The 22391-nt window shown below is 39.0% G+C and overlaps 1 protein-coding gene across 2 annotated transcripts in view; it reads right to left on the bottom strand.

Moving 5' to 3' along the window:
- The window catches only part of LOC120303015 (ralBP1-associated Eps domain-containing protein 2-like), a 118671-nt gene that overhangs the window by 79367 nt on the left and 16913 nt on the right, over positions 1-22391 (bottom strand). For both annotated transcript variants that reach the window (XR_005555312.1, XM_039332098.1), the window contains one exon: positions 9381-9517. Coding sequence is in view for 1 of the 2 variants with exons in the window: in XM_039332098.1 (XP_039188032.1) it covers positions 9381-9517 (137 nt within the window). In the remaining variant the exon portion in view is untranslated. The remainder of the gene's footprint in view (positions 1-9380; positions 9518-22391) is intronic.

Raw genomic sequence — 22391 nt, 5'->3', positions numbered from 1 at the left:
GTCTGTTATTTTTCCTTTTTTGAAGATGGGAACTACATCAGCTCTTTTCCAATTCTCTGACAGTTTCCCGGTGCTCCAGGATTTTTTAAAGATATGGTACAATGGCTCTGAGATAACATCTGCCAGCTCCTTCAGAACTCTGGGATATAATCCACCAGGTCCTGATGATTTTTTAGAATAGAATAGAGCCGGAAGGGACCTTGGAGGTCTTCTAGTCCAGCCCCCTATTCAAGCAGGAGAATTTATATTCACCAAGATCAGATAGGTGTTTTCTAACCATTTTCTCGCTTATTTTAATTTTTATTCCTAGTCTGTCTTTTAAAGTTAAGTTTTTGGTAGGTTGGGCTATAGTTTCTTTTTGCGTGAAAACTGATGCAAAGAATGAGTTTCTTGCTACTGCCTGTTACTTCCTTGCCATCTTCTCTCTTTAGTGGACCATCTGTTTCCTTGACTTTTTGCTTGTTATTTATATGTGGAAAGAAACTTTTTTTTAATTATCTTTGACTTTGCTTTCCTGATTCATCTCTGCAGATTCAAGCTTTCCTTTTTTGTACTTATCCTTTCTGTCTTTCAGTTTGTCAGAGAGATCTTTGTGCAACCATGCTGGTTTCTTCTTGGATTTCTTGTTGAAATTCAAAGAGTTTGTCTAAAATAACAGGCAAGCAGTTGAGTGCTGTTAATGATGGACCTTTTTTCACTAGGTTGTATGTTTTATTTTTTTAGTAGTTTATAATATATAATACAGAAATACAAAAGAAAATAGTAGGAAAATGGGGGAGGGAAAAGGGAAAAGAAAAATGTGGGGCAAGGGGAAATAAGAAAGAAAAGGCATTGACTTCCGACTCTGTTTGGTGCAGTAGAATAAGATAATTACATCAAACCTCCAATTTTTACTTTTACATAATATTATAAACTAACCATTTCTACAACAACAAACCTATTAATCAGTAAAATCCCAAATCAAAGTTTCATTTTTTTCCACGTCAAGCATTTCCAAGTAGAAACAAAAGTAATTGTATTTTTTCTTTAATCAAATAAGTCAATTTGGCTATCTCTGCTATTTCCATCAATTTTTGCAACCATTCATCCATTGTAGGAATCAAAGTGTCCTTCCATTTTTGTGCATAGAGTAATCTTGTTGCTGTCAACGTATATAACTACAAAGTTCTAAATTTTTTCCAAATCTTTTTCCATTAAACCCAGAAGAAAAGTTTCTGGTTTTATCTTTATATTCACTTTGAGAATCTTCTGTATTAATCTTCTGTCAAACCCATATCTCTTTTTATCTATTTTGAATCTTTCTTTCAATTTTAAATATGTAAACCAATGGCAGATACATCCTTCTGATTTTAACTCCTCTTTGGGTTTGAGGATAGCATCACCAAAGTTAAAAAATATTATTTGACCATAAGTCCACCAGTCTGGTTTCACCACCATTTCCTTTCTAAAAATAGCTTCCTGGGGGAGAGGCATCTTCACAAAAAATCTTGTTTTATATTTATTCCAAAGTCTTAGGATGGCATGCCTAACAAAATGGTTATTAAAATCAATATTTACTTTAACATTGTCACCATAAATTGCTGTGCCATCTAAATCTTAATTCATGGCCGTCTAAACTGAGTAACCTATTATTCTGAAGATTAACCCACTCTTTTAGCCAGACCAGACAACAAGCATCAAAATACAATTTCAAGTCTGATAAACCCAAACCGCCTCATTCCTTAGCATTTTTATCTAATTCTGGTCTCGTACCCTTTTGAATTTCATAGGGTTGATTAAGTCCCTATTAATAATTATCTTTGCTTGCTGTAATGTATAAACTGCTTTAATCTCTTGGATAAAATTTGCCCCAAAGTCTATGTCTTCCAAAACTTTAAACATAAAAACACAATTTAAATTATCAAAAGCCTTCTCTCCATCCAAGAATATTAAAGCTGTCTATTTCTCATTGTAAAGTTGTAAATATTCAAGTAATATTCAAAACAGTCCTCACATTATCCCTTAACTGTCTTTTTGGCAGAAAGCCAATTGATCTTCATGAATATACCTTCTTTAGTCTTTCTGCCAAAATATGAGTCAACTGATAAGCATCTGAATTTTGATCATGGGGATGCTGCAATGGTTATAAGTATAAAAAATAGTCATAAGTCATTTTTTTCAGTGCTGTTGTAACTTTGAATGGTCACTATAAGAACTTGTAAGTTGAGGACTACCTGTACTTTGGCTAAAAAGGTCAGTCTCTAGTAACTCCACTGAAAAGTTTGCAATTGATGCTACATAATTTCTTTGTGGCATTGGTTTTATTATGTTTCATTTATATATTTAAATTATCAACTAGATAGCAGCTATCAAGGATCACCTATTTAAATACTCCATGTACTACTACAGGAGTGTTTTTAAAATTATTTTCTTTCAGGTTCTTTTCCCACTTTTAAAAAGTATGGAAGACCCAAAAATAATTTGAATTTGTATAGACTACATACATTAATGTTTACCATATTAAAAGTATAATTGATGCATTTGCTGATACTACGACTTCTCATGATCGTTTGATGTGATTTTAATACTTTATTATTTTTCAACAAAATCTAGCTTTATTTTTGCAGACCCTTGAATAGGTCTTGGAGTTCTAGAAGCACATTTTAAAAAACACTATACTATGAACCAAAAAATTAAGAACATAGACTCTCAACTAGAAAACTTTAAACAGATGATCACAAAAAATGAACAAAGAATTCAAAAAGTAGAAGATAAGTCACTAGAGACTGATCAAAAGTTGGCAGAATTGAAAGACGAGAACCAAAAGCTGATGCAGATTAATAAAGAAATGGAATACACAATTGCAGTTATGGAAATAGAAAAGGCATCATTTCCTAAGATTCCAAAATATAATAGAGGACAAAGAAGAGAATCTTGCGGATCTGATAATGGAGCTATTGGCTAAAGCAATGGAAATAGGGAAACAAAAAATGGAAGGAGAGTTAGATCAAATACTTCGAGTCAATTCAAGCTATGCGAGAAGAAATAAAGCCCCCAGAGAGGTACATGATAGATTTGTCAAAAGATCCAGGGTGAGATTTTGAGAAGAGTGAGAGATGATCCTTTGCGATAAAAAGAAAAAGAGATTGTAGTCCTGAAACAGATTCCAAGGAGAATAAGAGAGGTACAAAGAGAATATCAATTCCTGACTAAATTTCAGATGGCTGATTCCAAAAGGGATTCTAATTAATTGGGATTGGAAAGGATACAGATTGGATACACCACATAAGGCAATGGAGTTTTATGATAATCACAGAGTTTTTATGGAAGAGAAAAGTTCTGAACCCTGTCCAGAGAGAGAAACAAAGAAACAGGAAGAAACGGCAATAGAAGGAGCAGCCAAGCCAAGGGAAGAAGAAGAAACTGAAAATAAAAAGATAGAAGAATTGATAAGAGCAAGAGAACAGAGACAGATAAGAACAACTAGAAGGTTAAGACCTATATATAATTGAAGGAGATGGAGAAGAAAAATGGGATTCTTACAATGAATGTAAATGGATTGAACTCCCCTATAAAAAGTAAAAAAGTTTTTACACGTCTACAAAGATTAAAAATGGATATAATATGTCTCCCAAGAAACACATATTAAGAAACAACACTACAAACTGTTGGAGTAACCGAAAATTGGGAAACTTCATTGTGCATTAGCTCAACAAAAGAAAAGAGGAATAGCTCTATATATTAAAGAAATAATGAATCCCAAACAAATCTATGCAGATGAAGGGGGAAAAATATTGATGGTGGAAATAATGATAAACCAAAAACAATATTGATAGTAGCAATATATGTACCTAAAAATAAAAAAGAAGAGTTCTATCAAAAACTGCATAAAAAATAGTGGAACTAGAATACCAAAATATTTGTTTAATGGGAGATTTTAATGCAATAGCAGATGGAACACTGGACTATAAAGGAAGTAAAATAGGGGGGAAAGGAAAAAATATACTCCCTAAAACTTTTTTTAAAATGGCAGAAGAAATTTGTATTCAGGATATATGGAGAGAAAAGAATCCAAAAAAACTACAATACATCTTTTATTCAAATAGACACAAATCATGGTCCAGAATTGATATGATATGGATATCTCCTGAACTAAGCACAATTATACAACAGATCGAGATAGAACCTAATATATGGGCAGATCACAATCCAACAAAGATGACTTGGAGAGGAACTGAGAAAAAATTAAGATGGTCTATGAATAAATTTTTACTAGAGGAGAAAGAATGTATACAAACAGCAACAAAGGAAATGGAATTCTTTTTTAAAATAAATAAAAAAGAAGAAACATTTCTTCAAAATGTATGGGACACAGCTAAAGCATACTTCAGAGGGTTGGCTATAACTTACATGGCAAAAAAGAATAAAGAAAAAAAAACAACAGTTAAAACTACAAGAAAAACTTAAGAAATTAGAATCAGAACTACAAATAGCCTCACAAAAGAAAATACTTAAAAAACAAATGGAAATAATAAAACATAAAATAAATTTAGCAGAGGCCAAAAAAGGGTGCAACAAATTAAAAGACCTAAGCAGAATTTTTTTGAAAATGCTAATAAACTGGGGAGGTGGCTAGCCTACAAACTGAAAAAAGAAAGAGAGAAAAAAGTGATAAATAAACTACAAGACTCAAAAGGAGATTTACAGTTTCAAAATGACACAATCAAAAAAATAATTACTTTTATGAGACACTTTACAATACAGAGGAAACTCCACAAGAAAAAATAAAGCACTATATTAAAAAAGCAGATTTATCAAAAATTCCAGAGAATATACAAAATATTTTAAATGAAAAAATATCAATGATGGAGACGATAGAGGCTATTAAAAGACAAAAAAGTGATAAGACTCCAGGCCCAGGCAGACTACCCACAGAGTTTTATAAATCTTTACCATATACTTTAAGTCCTATAATGAAAGAACTATGTGATGAAGTACTTTTAGAGGCTAAAATACCAAATACATGGACAGAAGCTAATATCACTTTAATACCTGAAGTATAGACCAATATCTTTATTAAACGTGGAGTACAAAATTTTTGCCTCAATAATAGCAGAATAATTTTTGACTGAATTTATACACACAGTTCAAAATGGATTCCTACCTAAAAGGCAAATAAAAAATAACTTAAGAATGACTTTAGACATTTTGGAATACTAAGAACTTCATCCAGGAAAACAGATGGTGTTAATATTTCTAGAGGCACAGAAGGCTTTTGACAACGTAAATTGGCAATTTATGTTTCAACAACTAGATGAAATGGACTTTGGAAAAAACTTTATAAATATAATTAAAACAATTTATTACAGACAAACAGCAAAAATAATCGTAAATGGAGATTTTACAGAAAACTTCAATATTAAAAATGGCACAAGACAAGGATGTCCACTATCTCCATTGCTATTTATACTAACATTGGAGGTATTAAATAGAAACATTAGACAAGATATGAAAATTAAAGGACTGGAAATAAAAAATGAAAAATACAAATTACAAGCATTTGCAGACAATTTAGTTTTTATACAGAAGAGTCTCTTGAGATAAGCTTTAAGCTTATGAAAAAAGATAGAAGAATTCGGAGAAGTGGCAGGTCTGAAAATAAATAGAGAAAAGACTGAAGTGTTAACTAAAAACCTTAAGAAAAACAAAACAAAATCAATTATCAGAAAAAACAGGTCTTCAAAAAAGTTAAGTACTTGGGAATCTACCTAGCAGCAAGATGTGCAACAATAAAAGAAGATAATTACATAAAACTATTAAAACAAATAAAATAGACTTGGAAAAATGGAAAAACCTACAACTTTCAATGCTGAGGAGAATAGCAATAGTGAAGATGAATATTTTACCAAAAATACTCTTTTTGTTTCAAACAATACCTATAAAAGTGGAGAAAAACTTCTCTGATGAACTAAACAAATCAATACTGAAATTTATTTGGCAAGAAAAAAAACTAGAATAAAATTAAAAATGCTTCAAGAAGCAAAAGAAAATGGAGGTTTTGGACTGCCAGACTGGAATCTATATTACCAAGCAGCCATTCTAACATGGCTAAAAGAGTGGATAACTTTTAGAGATAGAAGATTACTATATCTAGAGGAACATGACCTACAACTTGGATGGCATGTCTTTCTATGGTACAGGAAAAATAAAATTCACTGATACTTTCAATATCACTACATAAGAAACACACTTTTGCTAGAATGGGAAAAGATAAAAGTGAAAATCTATACCTGGATGGCTTTCAACAATGGAAGCATTTGTTCACCCAAACTTAATAAACTATGACAAAATTGTGACTTATAAAGACATTTTGAATAACGAAGGAAAACTAAAACATAGACAGGAACTAAAAGAAAAGAGTATTGACTTATCATGGTGGTCATATCTGCAAATCCAAATGAGATATGAAAAAGATGTTAAAATATCTGGATTCTATAAAGAACAGACAGAATTTGATAAAATATTACTGACATCAGATGAAAAATTGATTAAGAAACTTTATAAATATATGCTAAGTTTAAAGATGGAAGAGGAACAAGTTAAAGAAACGATGATAACATGGGCAAAGAATTTTGGACATAATATAGAACTAGAAAAATGGCAAAAGCGGTAGCGTACAAAGAAAATTTATACAAAATGTTCTATAGATGGCATCTAACACCCATGAGGTTAGCAAAAAAGTTTTACAAATACATCAAGCAATTGTTGGAAATGTAAACAAAAACCAGGCATTTATTACCATCTTTGGTGGACATGCTCTAAAGCCAAAAGATTTTGGTTAAGAATACCTACAGGGTTAGAGAAAATGATGAAATAACATATAGAGTTTAAGCCAGAATTATTTTTGTTAGGCATAATTGTAGGTAATTATGAGAAAAAGTGTATATATTTAATTTTACATATATTAACTGCAGCAAGAATTGTATTCACTCAATATTGGAAAAATGAAGATCTCCCAACGGAGGAAGTGCTAATTAAAAAAAATCTTAGAGTATGCAGAAATGGATAGATTGACATTGAAAATGAAAGAGAAAGAAGACTCAGTTTATTTTAGAAAATGCGATACTTTTTACCATTGGCTAGAAAAACGAGCAGAGAGAAAGGAACTTAATATGTATTAATAAACTAAGCATTGAAACCCAGACAATATGTTGCTGACAATATTTTAAGCACTTGTGATTATAAAAAAAACTAATACATACACACATACATGTATACATACATATGTCCTTAACGACTGTAAAAATCCGAATTCCGGGCATATCTGTTCAATAATATACAATCCTCGAACTCCGGGAGGAATATAAATCAGCTGTTTATTGTTAAAAAATTTAAAACAATAAAAACAACTATTTACAATACTAAAACAAACTTAGCTTTCGCTGATCCACTGTCAGCGTCTTCAGAGTGAAGTATTGGGGGTGGAGAGATCTCTTATAAGCCTTGATAACCTAGTTTCTTACTCATTGACCAGGTAATAGGGCCATTCGTCCTGACCGTAATTGCCTCAACTGTCCCACCTCCCCTTGTTTGCATTCCAGTTCCACAACTTTTCTCCCTCCCCTCCTTGTCCATCTTCTCCTTCCTGGTGTTGTTACCGTTGGTATGCCTTCTAGTCACTCCCCCACACTCACTTTGGGCCGCGGGTCCGGATCCAGTATCCCAGGTGCCCTTTCGCTGCTGTTCCCCTCTCTTCCATTCCATTTATCTGCCTGTTGCTCCTGTCTTCCACTGTTTATCATCGTGAGTCCTATTTTCCCCAGTTTCCCCTCATGTCTGAGTGTGTGTGCATGCAGCCCTGCCCTGTCCTTCTGTCTGCAATCAGCTGGGCTGCCTGCCGACTCGCTCCTGAATTCACTCCCTCTCATCCTTGTCAATCCTATCCTTGCATCGGCCTGCTGTCTCCCTGTGGTCATTCTGGGCTGGGCGCTCAGAATTGGCACTGTCAGTACTTCTCCACTGTTGCCCCCCCTCTTTCTTACTCTGCTGATCCATCCGCTGTTCTTGCCTTCCACTATCTGTCCCTCTGGGCCTAATTTTTTCCAATCTTTCTCCATGCTTGGGTGTGCGCACACACAACCGCACCCTATCCTCCAGACTTATCCGCCTGTGCTCAACTAGGCTGCCTGCTGACTCGCTCTCAGATTCACTCACTGTCCTTCCTAGTGCCATTGCCTTTAATATACCCACCATCCCTCCCCCCATGAGCATTTTGAGCTGTACGGCTGGGTCTGGTATCATCGCTGCCTTCTCCTTTCTGCTTCCCTCCTGTTTGTGTAGATCCACCCGTTTATCTGACGTACCTCCATCTATCCCTGTTGGCCTATTTCTTCTAATTTCCCTTTATTCCAAGCTGTATGTCTGCCTAGTCATATCCCTTTTCTCCATCTCGTCTGGCTGCGGTCATGTGGATTGCCTGCTGACTCGCTCCCAGATTCACTCCCTCTCATCTTTATCCTTCCTAATGCTGTCCCCATTGATATGTCCCTCAGCTGTCTCCTCATGTACATTCTGGGCCGCCCGTACGGGTCTGGCATCATCACTGCCTTTTTATATTCATCCACCTCCCCTCTATCCCGTTTGTCCATCTGCTGTTCTGGCCTCCCGCTGCCTATCCTGGTTGGCCGTTTCCTTCAACTCTCCTTCCCGTATGGCCATACGTGTGTTTGGACGCCTCCCGTCCCGCCACCTCATCCGCACTCGTTGGTCGAACTGGCTGCCGCCCCACTCTCAGTTCTACTCTGTCGCCCGTATTCCAATATACGGGTGTATCCCATCTGCACTTGGTCGACTGATGTGGCTGTTAGCTTGCCCCCAGCTCTCTCTCATCCATGCCCCACTGGTCGTTCCTCGTCTGCAAGCATGCATACGTTTCTCTCCCATCGGTCACACCGGGTGGGCAGTTGCTCATCTCTCTTCTCCTCCTTTTTGCAAACCGCGCTGTTTTTCTCCTGTTCTCGTTCTTCCTCCCCCCCTGGCTCCAGCAGCTCGTCGTGGGTCTGGTCCTCCCTCCATAGGGTCATTGCTCTCCTTAGTCTTCCTCCTTGCTAGCACTGTCCGCATCCTGGCTTGCTCGTGTGTTTTTAATGCTCAGTATGCTGGGGGCAATTCTATATGTCGATTAATTGAACCTGCATCCGAGAGCCAGGCCTCCTTGAGCAGGTGCCCTCCTTTGGAGGTCTTCTGAGCAATGGCCTCTGCCCCCATGAAGTCAAATGCGTGCCCCTTGCTAGCCATATGTGTCCATATTTCTCCCGGTGTTTGAGGATTATATATTATATTATATATATATTATATATATATAAAACTTCTGGGGAAGTTTAAAGACTTCTACAGCTTACCTTGAGTGTTTTGCTGGAAAATTTTATTTAAGTCTAAAGAGGAAGCTCTGGAATGTGATTTTTGAGGTCTTGGTGGAAGAGCTGGTGGTTCTCCCCCTTTGTTCGTTGTATCTTCAACAGATGTGCTAGAGTAAGACCTCAGAGGAAAAATATGAAATTGAAAAAAAAATTATTGATGGTTTTTGCTCATACTGCAAATAGTTCTAATCACTCATTTTTTTCATTATACTATCATTCATCACTCATCAAGGATATAGCTTATCTTTCATAGAAGAAATAAAAGCAATTTACATGACAATCTCTTCATTTTATCTGCACAAAAAATCTTGTGAGGTAGTTCTGCCCAGAATACAACTCCTGCAGGACAATTCAACAGTTCTATCTAATTATTTAGAATTATTTAAAAATATTTTAATTTTTGTCATTCACATTTCATTTTGTCTCTCCTTTGGCATCCTTTCTTTAATGATTCTACTCCACTATTTCTTGATATGAGTATAACTCTTGTCCTGCGGTGTGTTGGCCATTGTGAGTTGTCTCATGGTGAGTTGGCTGTGGCAAGATGGTCAAGGCAAGTTGGCTACAATGAGGTGTTCCAGATCCAGTTTTGCGTAGAATGTACTATTGACCCAAAGTCACCAAATGACTGAGTCTTTTCAGTTCTACTTGTATATCATAAATACCTTAACTGACTTACAATAATATGGGAAGCTGTTCATTAAATTATGATATATCCCTACTTGTCTGTTTGGACAGGGCCCTGATATCTTCCTTGAAATTGAACTGCTTTGTATGATTCATCAACACCACCTTAATGAAAAATTGAAGAAATGGGGACTTCCGGTTTTGCACGGTAGCAACCAGTTGCTGGTTTGCAGATTCTCTGCACCCCCGCAGCTAATTTCGCCCTGCCTGGGGACCCCAAATGGGTCTAAGTCACCCTGGAGAGGTGACGAAGAAAGAAGGGTGCTCCAGTGATTTTGGAATGGTGGCGGCTATTCCATTCAACTTAGGGAAAGCCTTCTAACCTGACAGGAGGAAGGCTGGCTATTTTGCGTTGACCAGCCCAAACTACTAGCAACCAAAGTCCAAAAGCACTAACCAGCACAACTGTGAACAGCATGCTTGAAACTGGGTGAGGAATTCGATCTTCTATTTTCTATTCTACATTAAATTTTCTGGAATTAAATTTCCCAAGAAGCAAAATACCTCTGAAAGCAAAGAAGGGGGATTTGTACCCATCTCTTATACTAATGGAAGCAGCGAATTAATTTTTTTATGGAGGATCAAAATATATGGAAGTGAAATAAGTATAAAACCTGAAATTTAAACATTAAATGTGGATAAATCTAAAATTGTTTGAATGGTTAAAACTCTCATTTTAAAGATAATTGTTCTTTTTGGAAATTGAAAAATAAATAGTTGCTGACACTTAGTAGTGGATGAAGACTATGACAGCTATGACTTTAATATTAAGACTTGGCAAAACCTGGGAAAAGCTCATCTGCATTTGTGACCTTCAAAGTTTTAACAACAAAGGACAGGTGTGACAAAAAAAGACAATAATCTGGGCTGTAGACAAAGAGAGAATTATAAATTTCAGGAAAAAAAAACTTTTTTGAACTATCTGGATTACAAATATCTATTTAATTGAGACTCTAAAGCTACTTGCAGAGAAAAGAAAGGAAGAGAAAAATTCAAATTCTTGGCCATCATGGATCAGAGACATGTAGAAAGAACATATCAAAAAAACATAAATACTTCACAGGAGGAGATATATAGTATACTGCAACTAATTCAAACAACAATGACTTTAAACCACAAAGAAATCCAAAATAAGTTTGAAAATATAAATTAATTTATTTCTAAGTTAACTCCACAACAAAAAAATTCCCAGAAAACAATAACAGAGCAGATCAAACAGATAAATGGATATAGAATTGAGAATAGAGAGTTAAAGATGGAACTTAACAAAACAAGGAAACATCACAATATTAATGGGGAACTTTAATTACCCTGACATCAATTGGGAGACAAACTCTGCACCAAGTGGAAGATCAAACAGGTTCCTGGCAAACCTAGCAGACAACTTTTTCTCCCAAAAAGTAGAGAAGGGAACTAGGGATTAGCCATTTTGGATCTAATTCTCACTAACAGAGATGAAATGATAGAAGGTGTTGAAGCCATATGAACCCTGGGAGGAAGTGATCATGCAATATTGGAATTCAACATTATGGAAGCACAAACAATAAAACACAGTCAAACTAGAGTCTTGGACTTCAAGAGAGCTAATTTCAATAAACTAAAAGAGGGCTTGGGAAGGATTCCATGGATGAGAATCCTCAAAGGGAAAACAACTCAAGAAGCTTGGGAAATTCTGAAAAATGAGACAATAAAAGCCCAGTCTAGCACAATACCAACAAAGAGGAAAAATAACAGCTCTCAAAAGAAACCAGCATGGCTGCATAAAGAACTATTTGACAAATTGAAAGATGAAAAGGACAAGTATAGAAAGTGGAACGAGAGGCACTTAACTAAGTCAGTATATCAGCAAATAGCTCGAGCCTGCAAAGATGAAGTGAGGAAAGCCAAGGCTCAAAATGAACTAAAGCTTGCGATCAAAGTCAAAAATAACAAAAAAAGTTCTTTCAACATGTAAAAAACAAGAAAAAGTGAAGGAAATGATTGGTCCATTAGTGGGTGAAAGTGGCAAGAAGGTGACAAGCAACAGGGAGAAAGCAGAACTATTTAACTCGCTTTTTGCATCTGTCTTTACACAAAGGGAAAAAACAGACCAATCTATCGAAAATAGTGCCATAAAAAAACAGAATAGGAACACAAGTTAAGATAGGCAAGAAGTTGAAAAGTGGGCAGCTGTCCAGCCTAGACGAGTTCAAATCACCAGAAGCAGATGGATTACACCCCAAGGTTCTCAAGGAACTGGCAGATGTGATCTCACAACCACTGAACTATATTTTTCAAAGATCCTGGAGTACTGGGGAACTACCAGAGGACTGGAAAAGAGCTGATATAGTTCCAATCTTCAAAAAAGAAAAAAAAAACGGACCCAGGAAATTACAGACCTATCAGCCTGACCTCAATACCTGGGAAGATCCTGGAAAAGATAATCAAACAATGAATTAGCGAACACCTAGAGGCAAACAAAGTCATTACTAAAAGCCAACATGGGTTTGTCAAAAATAGATCATGCCAGACAAATCTTATTGCATTCTTTGACCAAGTGACAAAATTAGTGGATCAGAGGAATGTTGTGGATATAATTTACTTGGACTTCAGTAAGGCATTTGATAAAGTAGATCACAACCTACTACTTGACAAGATAGAAAAATGTGGAGTAGACGGCATCACCATCAGATGGATCCGTAGCTGGCTGACTGGCCGTACTCAGTGTGTGGTTCTCAATTGAACCACATCTACATGGAGGGAAGTGTGTAGTGGGGTGCCCCAGGGCTCTGTTCTGGGCCCAGTGTTCTTCAACGTCTTCATCAAAAATTTGGACGAGGGGATAGATGGGGAACTCATCAAATTTGCAGACGACACCAAGCTGGCAGGAATAGTCAACACTCCAGAAGACAGGCTTAAGATACAGAAGGATCTGGACAGATCTGGGCACTATCTAACAAAATGAAATTCAATGGTGAAAAAAGCAAGGTTCTACATTTAGGCAAGAAAAGCCAAAGGCACAGGTATAGTATAGAGGGTACGTTGCTCAATAGTAGTAACTGTGAGAGGGACTTTGGAGTCCTAGTGGACAATCACCTAAATATGAGCCAGCAGTGTGCTGCAGCTGCCAAAAAGGCCAACACAGTGCTAGGCTGCATTAACAGAGGGATAGAATCAAGATCACGTGAAGTGTTAATACCACTTTACAATGCCTTGGTAAGGCCACATTTAGAATACTGCATCCAATTTTGGTCACTGTGATGTAAAAAAGGTGTTGAGACTCTAGAAAGAGTACAGAGAAGAGCAACAAAGATGATTAGGGGACTGGAGGCTAAAACATATGAGGAATGGCTGCTGGAATTGGGTATGTCTAGTTTAATGAAGAGAAGGACAAGGGGGGGGACATGATAGCAGTGTTCCAATGTCTTAGGCGCTGCCACAAAGAAGAGGGAGTCAAGCTATTTTCCAAGGCGCCTGAAGGCAGGACAAGAAGCAATGGATGGAAACTAATCAAGGAGAGAAGCAACCTAGAACTAAGGAGAAACTTCCTGACAGTTAAAACAATTAACCAGTGGAACAACCTGCCTCCAGAAACGGTGAATGCTCCAACACTGGAAGTTTTTAAGAAGAGAATGGACAGCCATTTGTCCGAAATGGTATAGGATTTCTTGCCTGAGCAGGGGGTTGGACTAAATGACCTCCAAGGTCCGTTCCAACTTTATTATTATTATTATTATTATCGATCATCGCACAGTCAGCCAGATGTTCAGACTGGATTTGGCATTTTGTCTACCTATCGAGTCCTTACCCAGGACCTGGGATAGGCAGATGTGGATGTTTGATGGTATTACAGATATCGTCGCAGGATGGAAGCAGTTCCTAGTAAGGCCGCCTTTTGCAATTGACTAATAGCGAATTTGTCAATGCCAATGGTGTTCAAGTGGTGCTCCAGTTGTTTTGGGATTGCACCCAAGGAGCCTATTACTATTGGTACTACCCTTGCTTGCTTTTGCCACAGTCTTTCTATTTCTATTTGTAGGTCTTTGTATTTTGTTATCTTCTCCAGTTCTTTCTCGTCTATTCTGCTATCTCCAGGCACTGCCACGTCCACTATCCAGACTTTTTTGTCTTTCTTATCGACAATTGTTAAGTCTGGGGTGTTATGTTGCAGGTGCTTGTCTGTTTGAATTCTGAAGTCCCAGAGCAGTTTAATTTTATCATTTTCTATGACTTTCTCTATTTTATGATCCCACCAGTTTTTGCTTACAGGCAAATGATATTTTTTGCAGATCTTCCAATGCACCATTGTTGCTACTTTGTCATGCCGCTGCTTGTAATCAGTCTGTGCAATCTTCTTGCAACAGCTTACCAAGTGGTCCACTGTTTCTTCAGCTTCTTTGCATAGGCGGCACTTACTGTCTGTTGCTGTCTTCTCAATTTTGACTTTGTATGCATTTGTCCTTAAGGCTTGGTCTTGTGCAGCCAGAATTAGTCCCTCGGTCTCTTTCTTCAATTTTCCTGCTCTTAGCCATTGCCAGGTTTTATTATTATCTGCTTTCCCAGCTATTTTTTTCATGTATTGGCCATGTAGTGCTTTGTCTTCCCATGCCTCTATTCTGTTCTTCATTTGGTCTTTCTTGTAGGCCAGTTTGGTCTCTCCAGTAGTCAGTAAGCCTTCCTGATATACTAATTTCAGTGCATCTTCATCATTGTTCTTCAGATATTCTTCCAAAGCCATTTTTTCTTCTTCAACCATCTGATGTACTTGTAGCATTCCACGCCCACCTATTTGCCTTGGTAGATAAAGTCTATCAATGTCACTGCGTGGATGAAGGGCATGATTCATTGTCATTATTTTTCTGGTCTGCCTATCCATTGCTTTTAGTTCTGCTTGAGTCCAGTCCACTATTCCAGCTGTGTACCTAATGACTGGGATTGCCCAGGTGTTGATTGCCTTTATGGTATTTCCTCCATTGAGTTTGGATTTTAAGATCTTCTTCACTCTCTTGATGTATTCACCTCTAATCTTTTTCTTGACTTCAGTGTGCTTGATGTTGTCAGCTTGAAGGATACCCAAGTATTTGTAGTACTCTTCCTCATCCAAACTCTTAATGTTATTTTCGTGGGGCATCTTGATTCCTTCAGTTTTCATTATTTTTCCTTGTTTGATAGTAAGTGTGGCACATTTGTCCAAGCCAAACTCCATTACAATATCTTGGCTATATATACGGACAGTGTTGAGCAGCGATTCTATTTCAGATGATGTTTTTCCATACAGCTTCAGATCATCCATATAAAGGAGGTGGGATAGTCTGGCAGATGTTTTTGATGTTTGATAGCCATGTCCTGAGTTATTCAGTATTGTTGACAGAGGAAACAGTGCAATAACAAATAGTAATGGTGATAATGAATCTCCTTGAAATATTCCTCTCTTGATATTAACCTCTCCCAGCCTCTCACCATTGATCTGCAACTGTGTCTTCCATTGTGCCATCGATCTTTGCACAAATTTTCTGATGTTTCTACTGACTCCTGTTATTTCTAGGCACTTTATTATCCAATCATGTGGCAGAGAGTCAAATGCCTTTTTGTAGTCAATCCATGCCACATTCAGGTTGGTCTTCCTTCTCTTGCAGTTTTCCAAGATCATTTTGTCTATTAGGAGTTGATCTTTTGTTCCTCTGCTGTTGGGGCGGTTTCCTTTCTGCTCAGGTGGAAAGAGATTGTTTTCAACTAGATGCTGTTGCACTGCATCAGCTACTACACCAGTTAGTAATTTGAAAGTTGTTGGTAAGCAGGTAATTGGCCTGTAGTTACCTGGTGTTGCCCCTTTTGCTGGATTTTTCATTATTAGGTAGGTTTTCCCAGTTGTTAGCCACTTTTCAATTTCTCCTCCTTGTAGTATATTGTTGAACTGTTGGCAATGAGTGGGTGTATAACAGTTAGATGTTTCAACCAAAACCCATGCAGTTCATCTTCACCTGGTGCTGACCAATTTTTGATTTTCTTTGCTCTTTTTTCTACCATTTTTGTTGTTATTACTAGTTCTTTCATTTCAACTTCTGTTTTATTTGCATCCACCTCTTTTAACCAAGCCGCATCCTTGTTGTATTTCTTTGGGTTATCCCATATCTGCTTCCAGAACTGCACTGTTTCTTCCTTGTCAGGTACTGACTGATTCCTTGCAGTTTCTCCATTGATGGATTGGTAGAAACGTTTCTGATTGGATTGAAATTGGAGGTTCTGCCTATAGTTTGCAATTCGAGCTTCATATCTACTGATTTTCCTGGCTATAGCTGTTATTTGTTGCTTTATTATTTCCAGTGCTTCCTTGATCTTCCTTGTTTCTAAGTGGTATTTCTTGATTAGGTATTCTTTGGTCTTCTTGTTCTTCAGCTTCTTTTCTTTCATCTGTTCTAGCTTGCTTGCATGTGATCTTAACTTGCTGATCTTATTTTCTAGTCTAACCTTCCATTTTTCTGGTGCACTGTTTGTTTGTTTTTCTTCTTTGTTGATTTTGCATCCCAGGTATTCTGTTATAACTGCAGCGGTGCTGTACATTAGTTGGTTTGTTTCTTGCAATGAATTGGTGCTTATACTTGATATTGCAATATTTGCATCTTTTAATGCTTGTGCTAGCTGTTTCTTTGGAACAAGCTTCAATGCAGGTAGCCTTATTCTGTTGTTTTTGTGCTGTTCTAGATGCTCAGTTATTCTTTGTTTCAATTCTTTTATTTCTTTAGTTAGAGGGTTTTGTTCTTCCTGAGGTAGAGGTGCCTGGTTTCCAAATGAGAACAGTTGTATATCTCTGCTAGATTCCTTCACTGCCAACTCCCCCTGGTTTGCCTCTACATTCTGAATTACTTCTGGTAAGGCTTTGATTTCTTTGCCCTGGGTAAACCTTTGCAGTTCGTCCAATTCTGTTTCTGTGAATATTTTATTTCGTGTTATAAATCGGCGTTGATCTGCTAGTCTCTGTTCTGTTATTTCTGATTCTGGATGTTGTTCTTTCCAGAACTGGTGCATTCGTTTTAGATATCCTCTTCTTGTTGGACTTGATCTGTAGTAACAGATCATTATTTCTTTGTTTTCCATCACTGTGTATCTGCGACGGGTAAACACCTTTTCTTCCAGTAGTTCTGCAGCTGCTGGCCCTGGTTGCTCAGCCAACAGTCCTGAGTCCTGTAACCCATTTTTCACCAGATATCCAGGAACTCCAATATCTAGTGCGGACCTTGTTAACCCGGGCGACGTCCGAGCCGGTATGGCATTCTGAAATTTACGTCTCACCATATTTTTTATGGGAGAGACACTCTTTGTCTGACTCCTCTGATGAGACCTGTCCAGTATGGTTGAACCTCTAGCATAGCTCTCATCTTCCTCAGAGTACACAAGCCCCACAACCACGTCAAGGTAGTGCCTCACTGGGGGTTATTATTATTATTATTATTATTATTATTATTATTATTATTATTATATCCTAGTGGGGAAAAAATCACAAGGATTGGAAAAAACAACTTATCCCTTAAGACTCCAAAATAAATCTGAGGACAAGAAAACAGATTGGATAAAATGGACTGTAGAGATGTCAGGAACATCGGAAAGAAAGGAAATGATAAGAGAAGCGGAGAGAAAGAAAAAGAAAAAGATTTTCAACAAATATGGAAAGGCAGAAGCCCCGTACAAAGACACTTCACTTGATTTACTTTTTATATCTACAGCAACATTTACGAACATACAGAAATTTTTTTTGATTCAGCAAAATACATTGATTAAGAAAGATACTGGGCAAAGGAAAAAGACTAAAGTGGAAACCAAGAAAATAGATGATGGGACTTACCAGAGAGAATACTTAAAAAGGAAACATTTGTTTGAATATGGTTAAAGAAATAGAAAAGTTTTGGAATATATATGTCATTCTAAAAGGGATGAATTCCCTAAATAATACAGTATGCTTTTTTCCCTTTTCTGTTCTCTTTCTTGATATGAGCAATATAAAACAGTTGAAATGACTTAGATAAAGGAAATGTTTTAGATACCTAAATGTGATTGAATTTAAGAAAATTATAATGGATAAAAATGTTTTGAATAAGAGTTAAAGGACTAGATGACTAGATGTATTAAATGGAATGTTTAAAGATTAAACATATTTTTAATTATGGTTAAAAAGAATAAGAAATTTAGGAAATAAATATATATTAGCTTAGGAGGGATATATATTTTAAGTAGTATGTTATTTTTTATGTTTCTTTACTCTCCTTTCTTTTTTTCATTGTTTTAGCTATTCCTTAAGAAATGTAAATTATATATTTAATTGTTATCTATCAAAACAATAAGAATTGTATTAAGTCAATGTTTGCAAAAGAGGATATTTTGGGAAAAGAGGAAATCAAATAAAACCATTATGTGGAATATGGATTATAGAAATCAATTGTTAATGATTGTTTTACAAATGTAACCAAGACAACACAGTTCACCAATTATTAAGTGATTTATGTTTTTAAAAAATCAATAAAATACATTACAAAAAAAGAATTGAAGGAATGGGTGTTTATTAAAATAATGTCTTCATCTAAAGAATGATTGGTATAATAATAAACAGGATGAGACTATTTCACAGAGTAGAATAGAATAGAATAGAGCTGGAAGGGACCTTGGAGGTCTTCTAGTCCAGCCCCCTGTTCAAGCACGAGAACCTATAACATCTCAGACAGATGGATATCTAGTCTCTTCTTAAAAATCTCCAGTGATGGAACGCCCACGATTTTGGGGGTTAAGCTGTTCACTGGTTGATTGTCCTCACTGTTAGGAAATTTCTCCTTAGTTCCAAACTTGGAGGGCCCTGGCCTGCTTCAGCCTGTTCCTCCCCACAGTCCTCCGAAGCCACAGACACCCCCTCCTGGGTCTTAGCAGGGAACTCCATGTCATCCTCAGAGTCAGGCTCAGATGGAGGCATGACACTATGCCCCCCGCAAAGGACCCCCTCCCCCAGGACCATGCAGACTAGGACGGTGCAGGAACCGGGTATGAAAGTCGCGAACCTGATGAGGGGCATGCCACAAGATACTGAAACCAGCCCTGCAACCGACGGGAATCCTGAATACTGTCCACTTCATACTCCATATCTCCATGGGGGATGTCCGGACCTAGCGGTGGTGGAGCTGGCCAATGTGGATCGTTGGCTGCGACTGGAACCAGCAATGACCTATGGAAAACCGGGTGAATCCGCATGGTCCGGGCAATGACAAGCGAAACGCCACCTGATTGATCACTGCTTCGACCGGAAATGGACCCAAGTAACGGTGATCGAGTTTTTTCAACGGCCGTGCTGTAGGCAGGTGCCGCATGGAAAGCCAAACCCGATCGCCCAGATAATGGAAGGACATCTTGACGATGACGGTCGGCAAATCGTTTGTAATCCTCCTTGGCTTTCTCCAGCTGGTACTGAACTATGTCAATGCTGCAAATACTGTATATTCTTGCTTTGACAATATGCAAAACTGTCTGGCATTTATTGGGTTAATACTTAGCTTAGACTGGGCGGGGGAAAAAGCCCGGGAAAGAAAGAGGAAGTAAAATTTTGACCTTCTCACTAATTGGATAATGTGACCTGTGACTGCATGAGAAGGGAGGGGTTGAGCAAGGAAAGCTTGATGCCAGCGACAGGAAGTTCAGATTCTGGCATCAACCAGTCTATTATGTGGACCGGCAAAACTGTAGCTGCAAATAAAGACTTTAGGAAACATGCCTGAAAGTTCTTTGAAGTGCTTCATTAGTCGGAACTTGTGACATCATGCCAGAATCCGACCCTCTTTTCAAACAATCTACGTCCCGATCTATCAACAGCTGCCTCTAAGCCTGAGAGAAGCTGGCAAAGTTTTGGGGGAGATCTCATTATGGAGAAAGAAAAATTTCCTGAAACCAGCCCCGTAGCTGCAACAGTTTCCCCGGGGGGGAAAGCGACAGCCAGCAACCCGGGGGAGAGAGGAATTTGGCAGATTTCCCAGCTGAGAGCGAAGACTTCAAAAGCAGAATGGACAGATAACACAGTTATGGGTGAGTCATTGGAAAGATTTCAAAACTTAGAAATGAGAAACAGAAAACAGTTCCTACAAAGTGAAACCTTCAGCCCTAAGCGAGAGAATCCCAGTTTGAATCCTCTGCAGCAAAGGGGAAATTGGGTTCCCCAGCAAGTGGCTGATCCATGTCCTCTGAACTTACCACAGCCAATAGAGGCCTTGCAATGTCTTGGGGTGGTACAGAAGCCAGGAAATCAGCAGCTGGGGGGAGAACAGCCACAGCAAGGAGGTTGGCCACAGCCCCCAAACGTGCAACCCCTGGGCATAAATCTTGCAGCCAGGTTGGGGCCTACAGCAACTGGGGTGGCCACAAGAGCGATGGGGAGCCCAGCAGGAAGCCTGTCAGACCCTGCCTTTGCCGGTCAGAGACCCCAACCCTGATGAGAGGGTGAGTTCCAGTCTGAGACATCTGCAGCAATGGGTAGATGGGTTTCCCCAGCAGATGAATGATCAGCAGCAGCAGAGGGCACCACCACCCCCTGCAGTCCAACAACAGAGAAGACCACTACAACCCCAACTTGCGCAGCCACCATTGGGAGGCCTACAGCAGCAGGGGGTACCATCCAACCCCGCTGGCCAGCAGCAGAGGGCCCAGCAGCCATGGAACCAGCCCCAGTGGGAGCCACAGCAGCCTGTGTTTGCACCACCCTTCAATGCAACGTTCGATGGGGACCCAGAGAAGCTGATTTTTTTCCTCAACCAAGTGCGTTCTCATTTAAATCGCTGGGCCTATCTCTATCCGGAACCAGGGGCCATGGTTGACGTCATTGCGGCCAACCTGGAGGGAGAAGCATCTGAATGGCTGAACAATCTATATAGCGAGCAAGCCCTCGAATTGGAGGATCCCCATCTCTTTCTCTTAGGACTGAGAGAACGATTTGAAGACCCATCCATCGGCCTCAAAGCAGCAGGACAAATTCACAAAATAAAACAAGCAGGGAGGCCTGCCCTGGAGTACGTGCGAGAGTTCCGCAAGATGGCAGGTCGAATAGAGGGGTGGCCTGAGCAGTCCCTCATCCATCACTTCATCGAGGGATTAGATGATCACCTCTCCCAGGCTTGCATCTATCGAGAAGTACCTGATCGGCTGCAGGAGTGGTACCAGACAGCCGTGAAGCTGGATGTTAAGCTCTCTCGCTATAAAAAGCCTCCCCCACAGGAACCCAAACAGCAACCAGAGCTACCTGAACAGCAATCACCCCCACAAAAGCCTTCAACTACTGCGAGGGCTGAGAGACCCAGGCCACCTGCACACCCTTCCTTCGAGTGTTTCCGGTGTGGACAAGGAGGACACCGAGCGGCCACCTGTCCAGTCCCCTATCCTCGACTGCAGAGCAAGCCAGGACCGGCGATGCAAAAGAAACCTGCTCAGCAGCTAACAAGAGAAAAATCCAATCGACTCACGCAAGAACCAGTTGCCCAGGTTACACCCCACACACAGGAGGATGCCAAGACTCCAGGTGGACCTGCCCCTGCTCTTCCCTTCTTTGATAGTGACGATGAAGGAGAAAAAGACCCAATGGTGAGTCAACAAATCCTGCCTTTCTCACTGCCCGCCAAACTTGTAATCCCTAAGTCTGGGGCACAAATAGACTTAAACGTACTAATTGATTCGGGATGTACCCGCTGCATTATTAGTCTGGCGTTTGCCATGAAAATGGGCATAAGGGCAAAACAGCTTTCCAAACCGATGAGATTTGAGCAAACCGATGGCTCCCTGATGGGAGGGACTCTTATTACACAATTAACTGAGCCCTTACGCCTAGAAATAGGTGCACACTGGGAGTTTATTCGTTTCCTGGTGGCTCCAAAGATGACCGAGGCAGTGATCCTAGGACTAGCCTGGTTGGACAAATGGAAGCCGTTTATCTGGTGGGAGAAAGGAATGAGAATTGTGAGACTACCTATAGGGCCTGATCCCCCCATTGATTCAACAGATGTTACTGGGCATCTTAGGCCACCCAATGAGCGAGCGCACATGGCCGCCTCACTGACCCCAGGTGAACCAGTCATCCCCAAAGAATACTTGGACCTGGCGGAGGTGTTCAGTGAAAAAGAATGTGATGCCCTACCCCCTCACAGACCCAATGACTGCTCCATCGAACTGGTGCCCGGAGCCAAACTCCCACATCCGAGGATGTATGCTATGTCCCCCCTCGAAATGGAGGAGATGCAGCGATATGTGAACAAGAACCTAGCGAGGGGGTTTATTGAACGGGCCAAATCTTCCGTGGGAGCCCCTGTGTTG

This window comes from Crotalus tigris, unplaced genomic scaffold (assembly GCF_016545835.1).
Source record: "Crotalus tigris isolate CLP2741 ecotype Arizona unplaced genomic scaffold, ASM1654583v1 scf7180000024447.884657, whole genome shotgun sequence".
In the NCBI taxonomy this organism is placed as follows: Eukaryota; Metazoa; Chordata; class Lepidosauria; order Squamata; family Viperidae; genus Crotalus; species Crotalus tigris.
The sequence above is the reverse complement of the archived record's forward strand: the minus strand, read 5'-3'. Positions and strand labels throughout refer to the sequence as shown.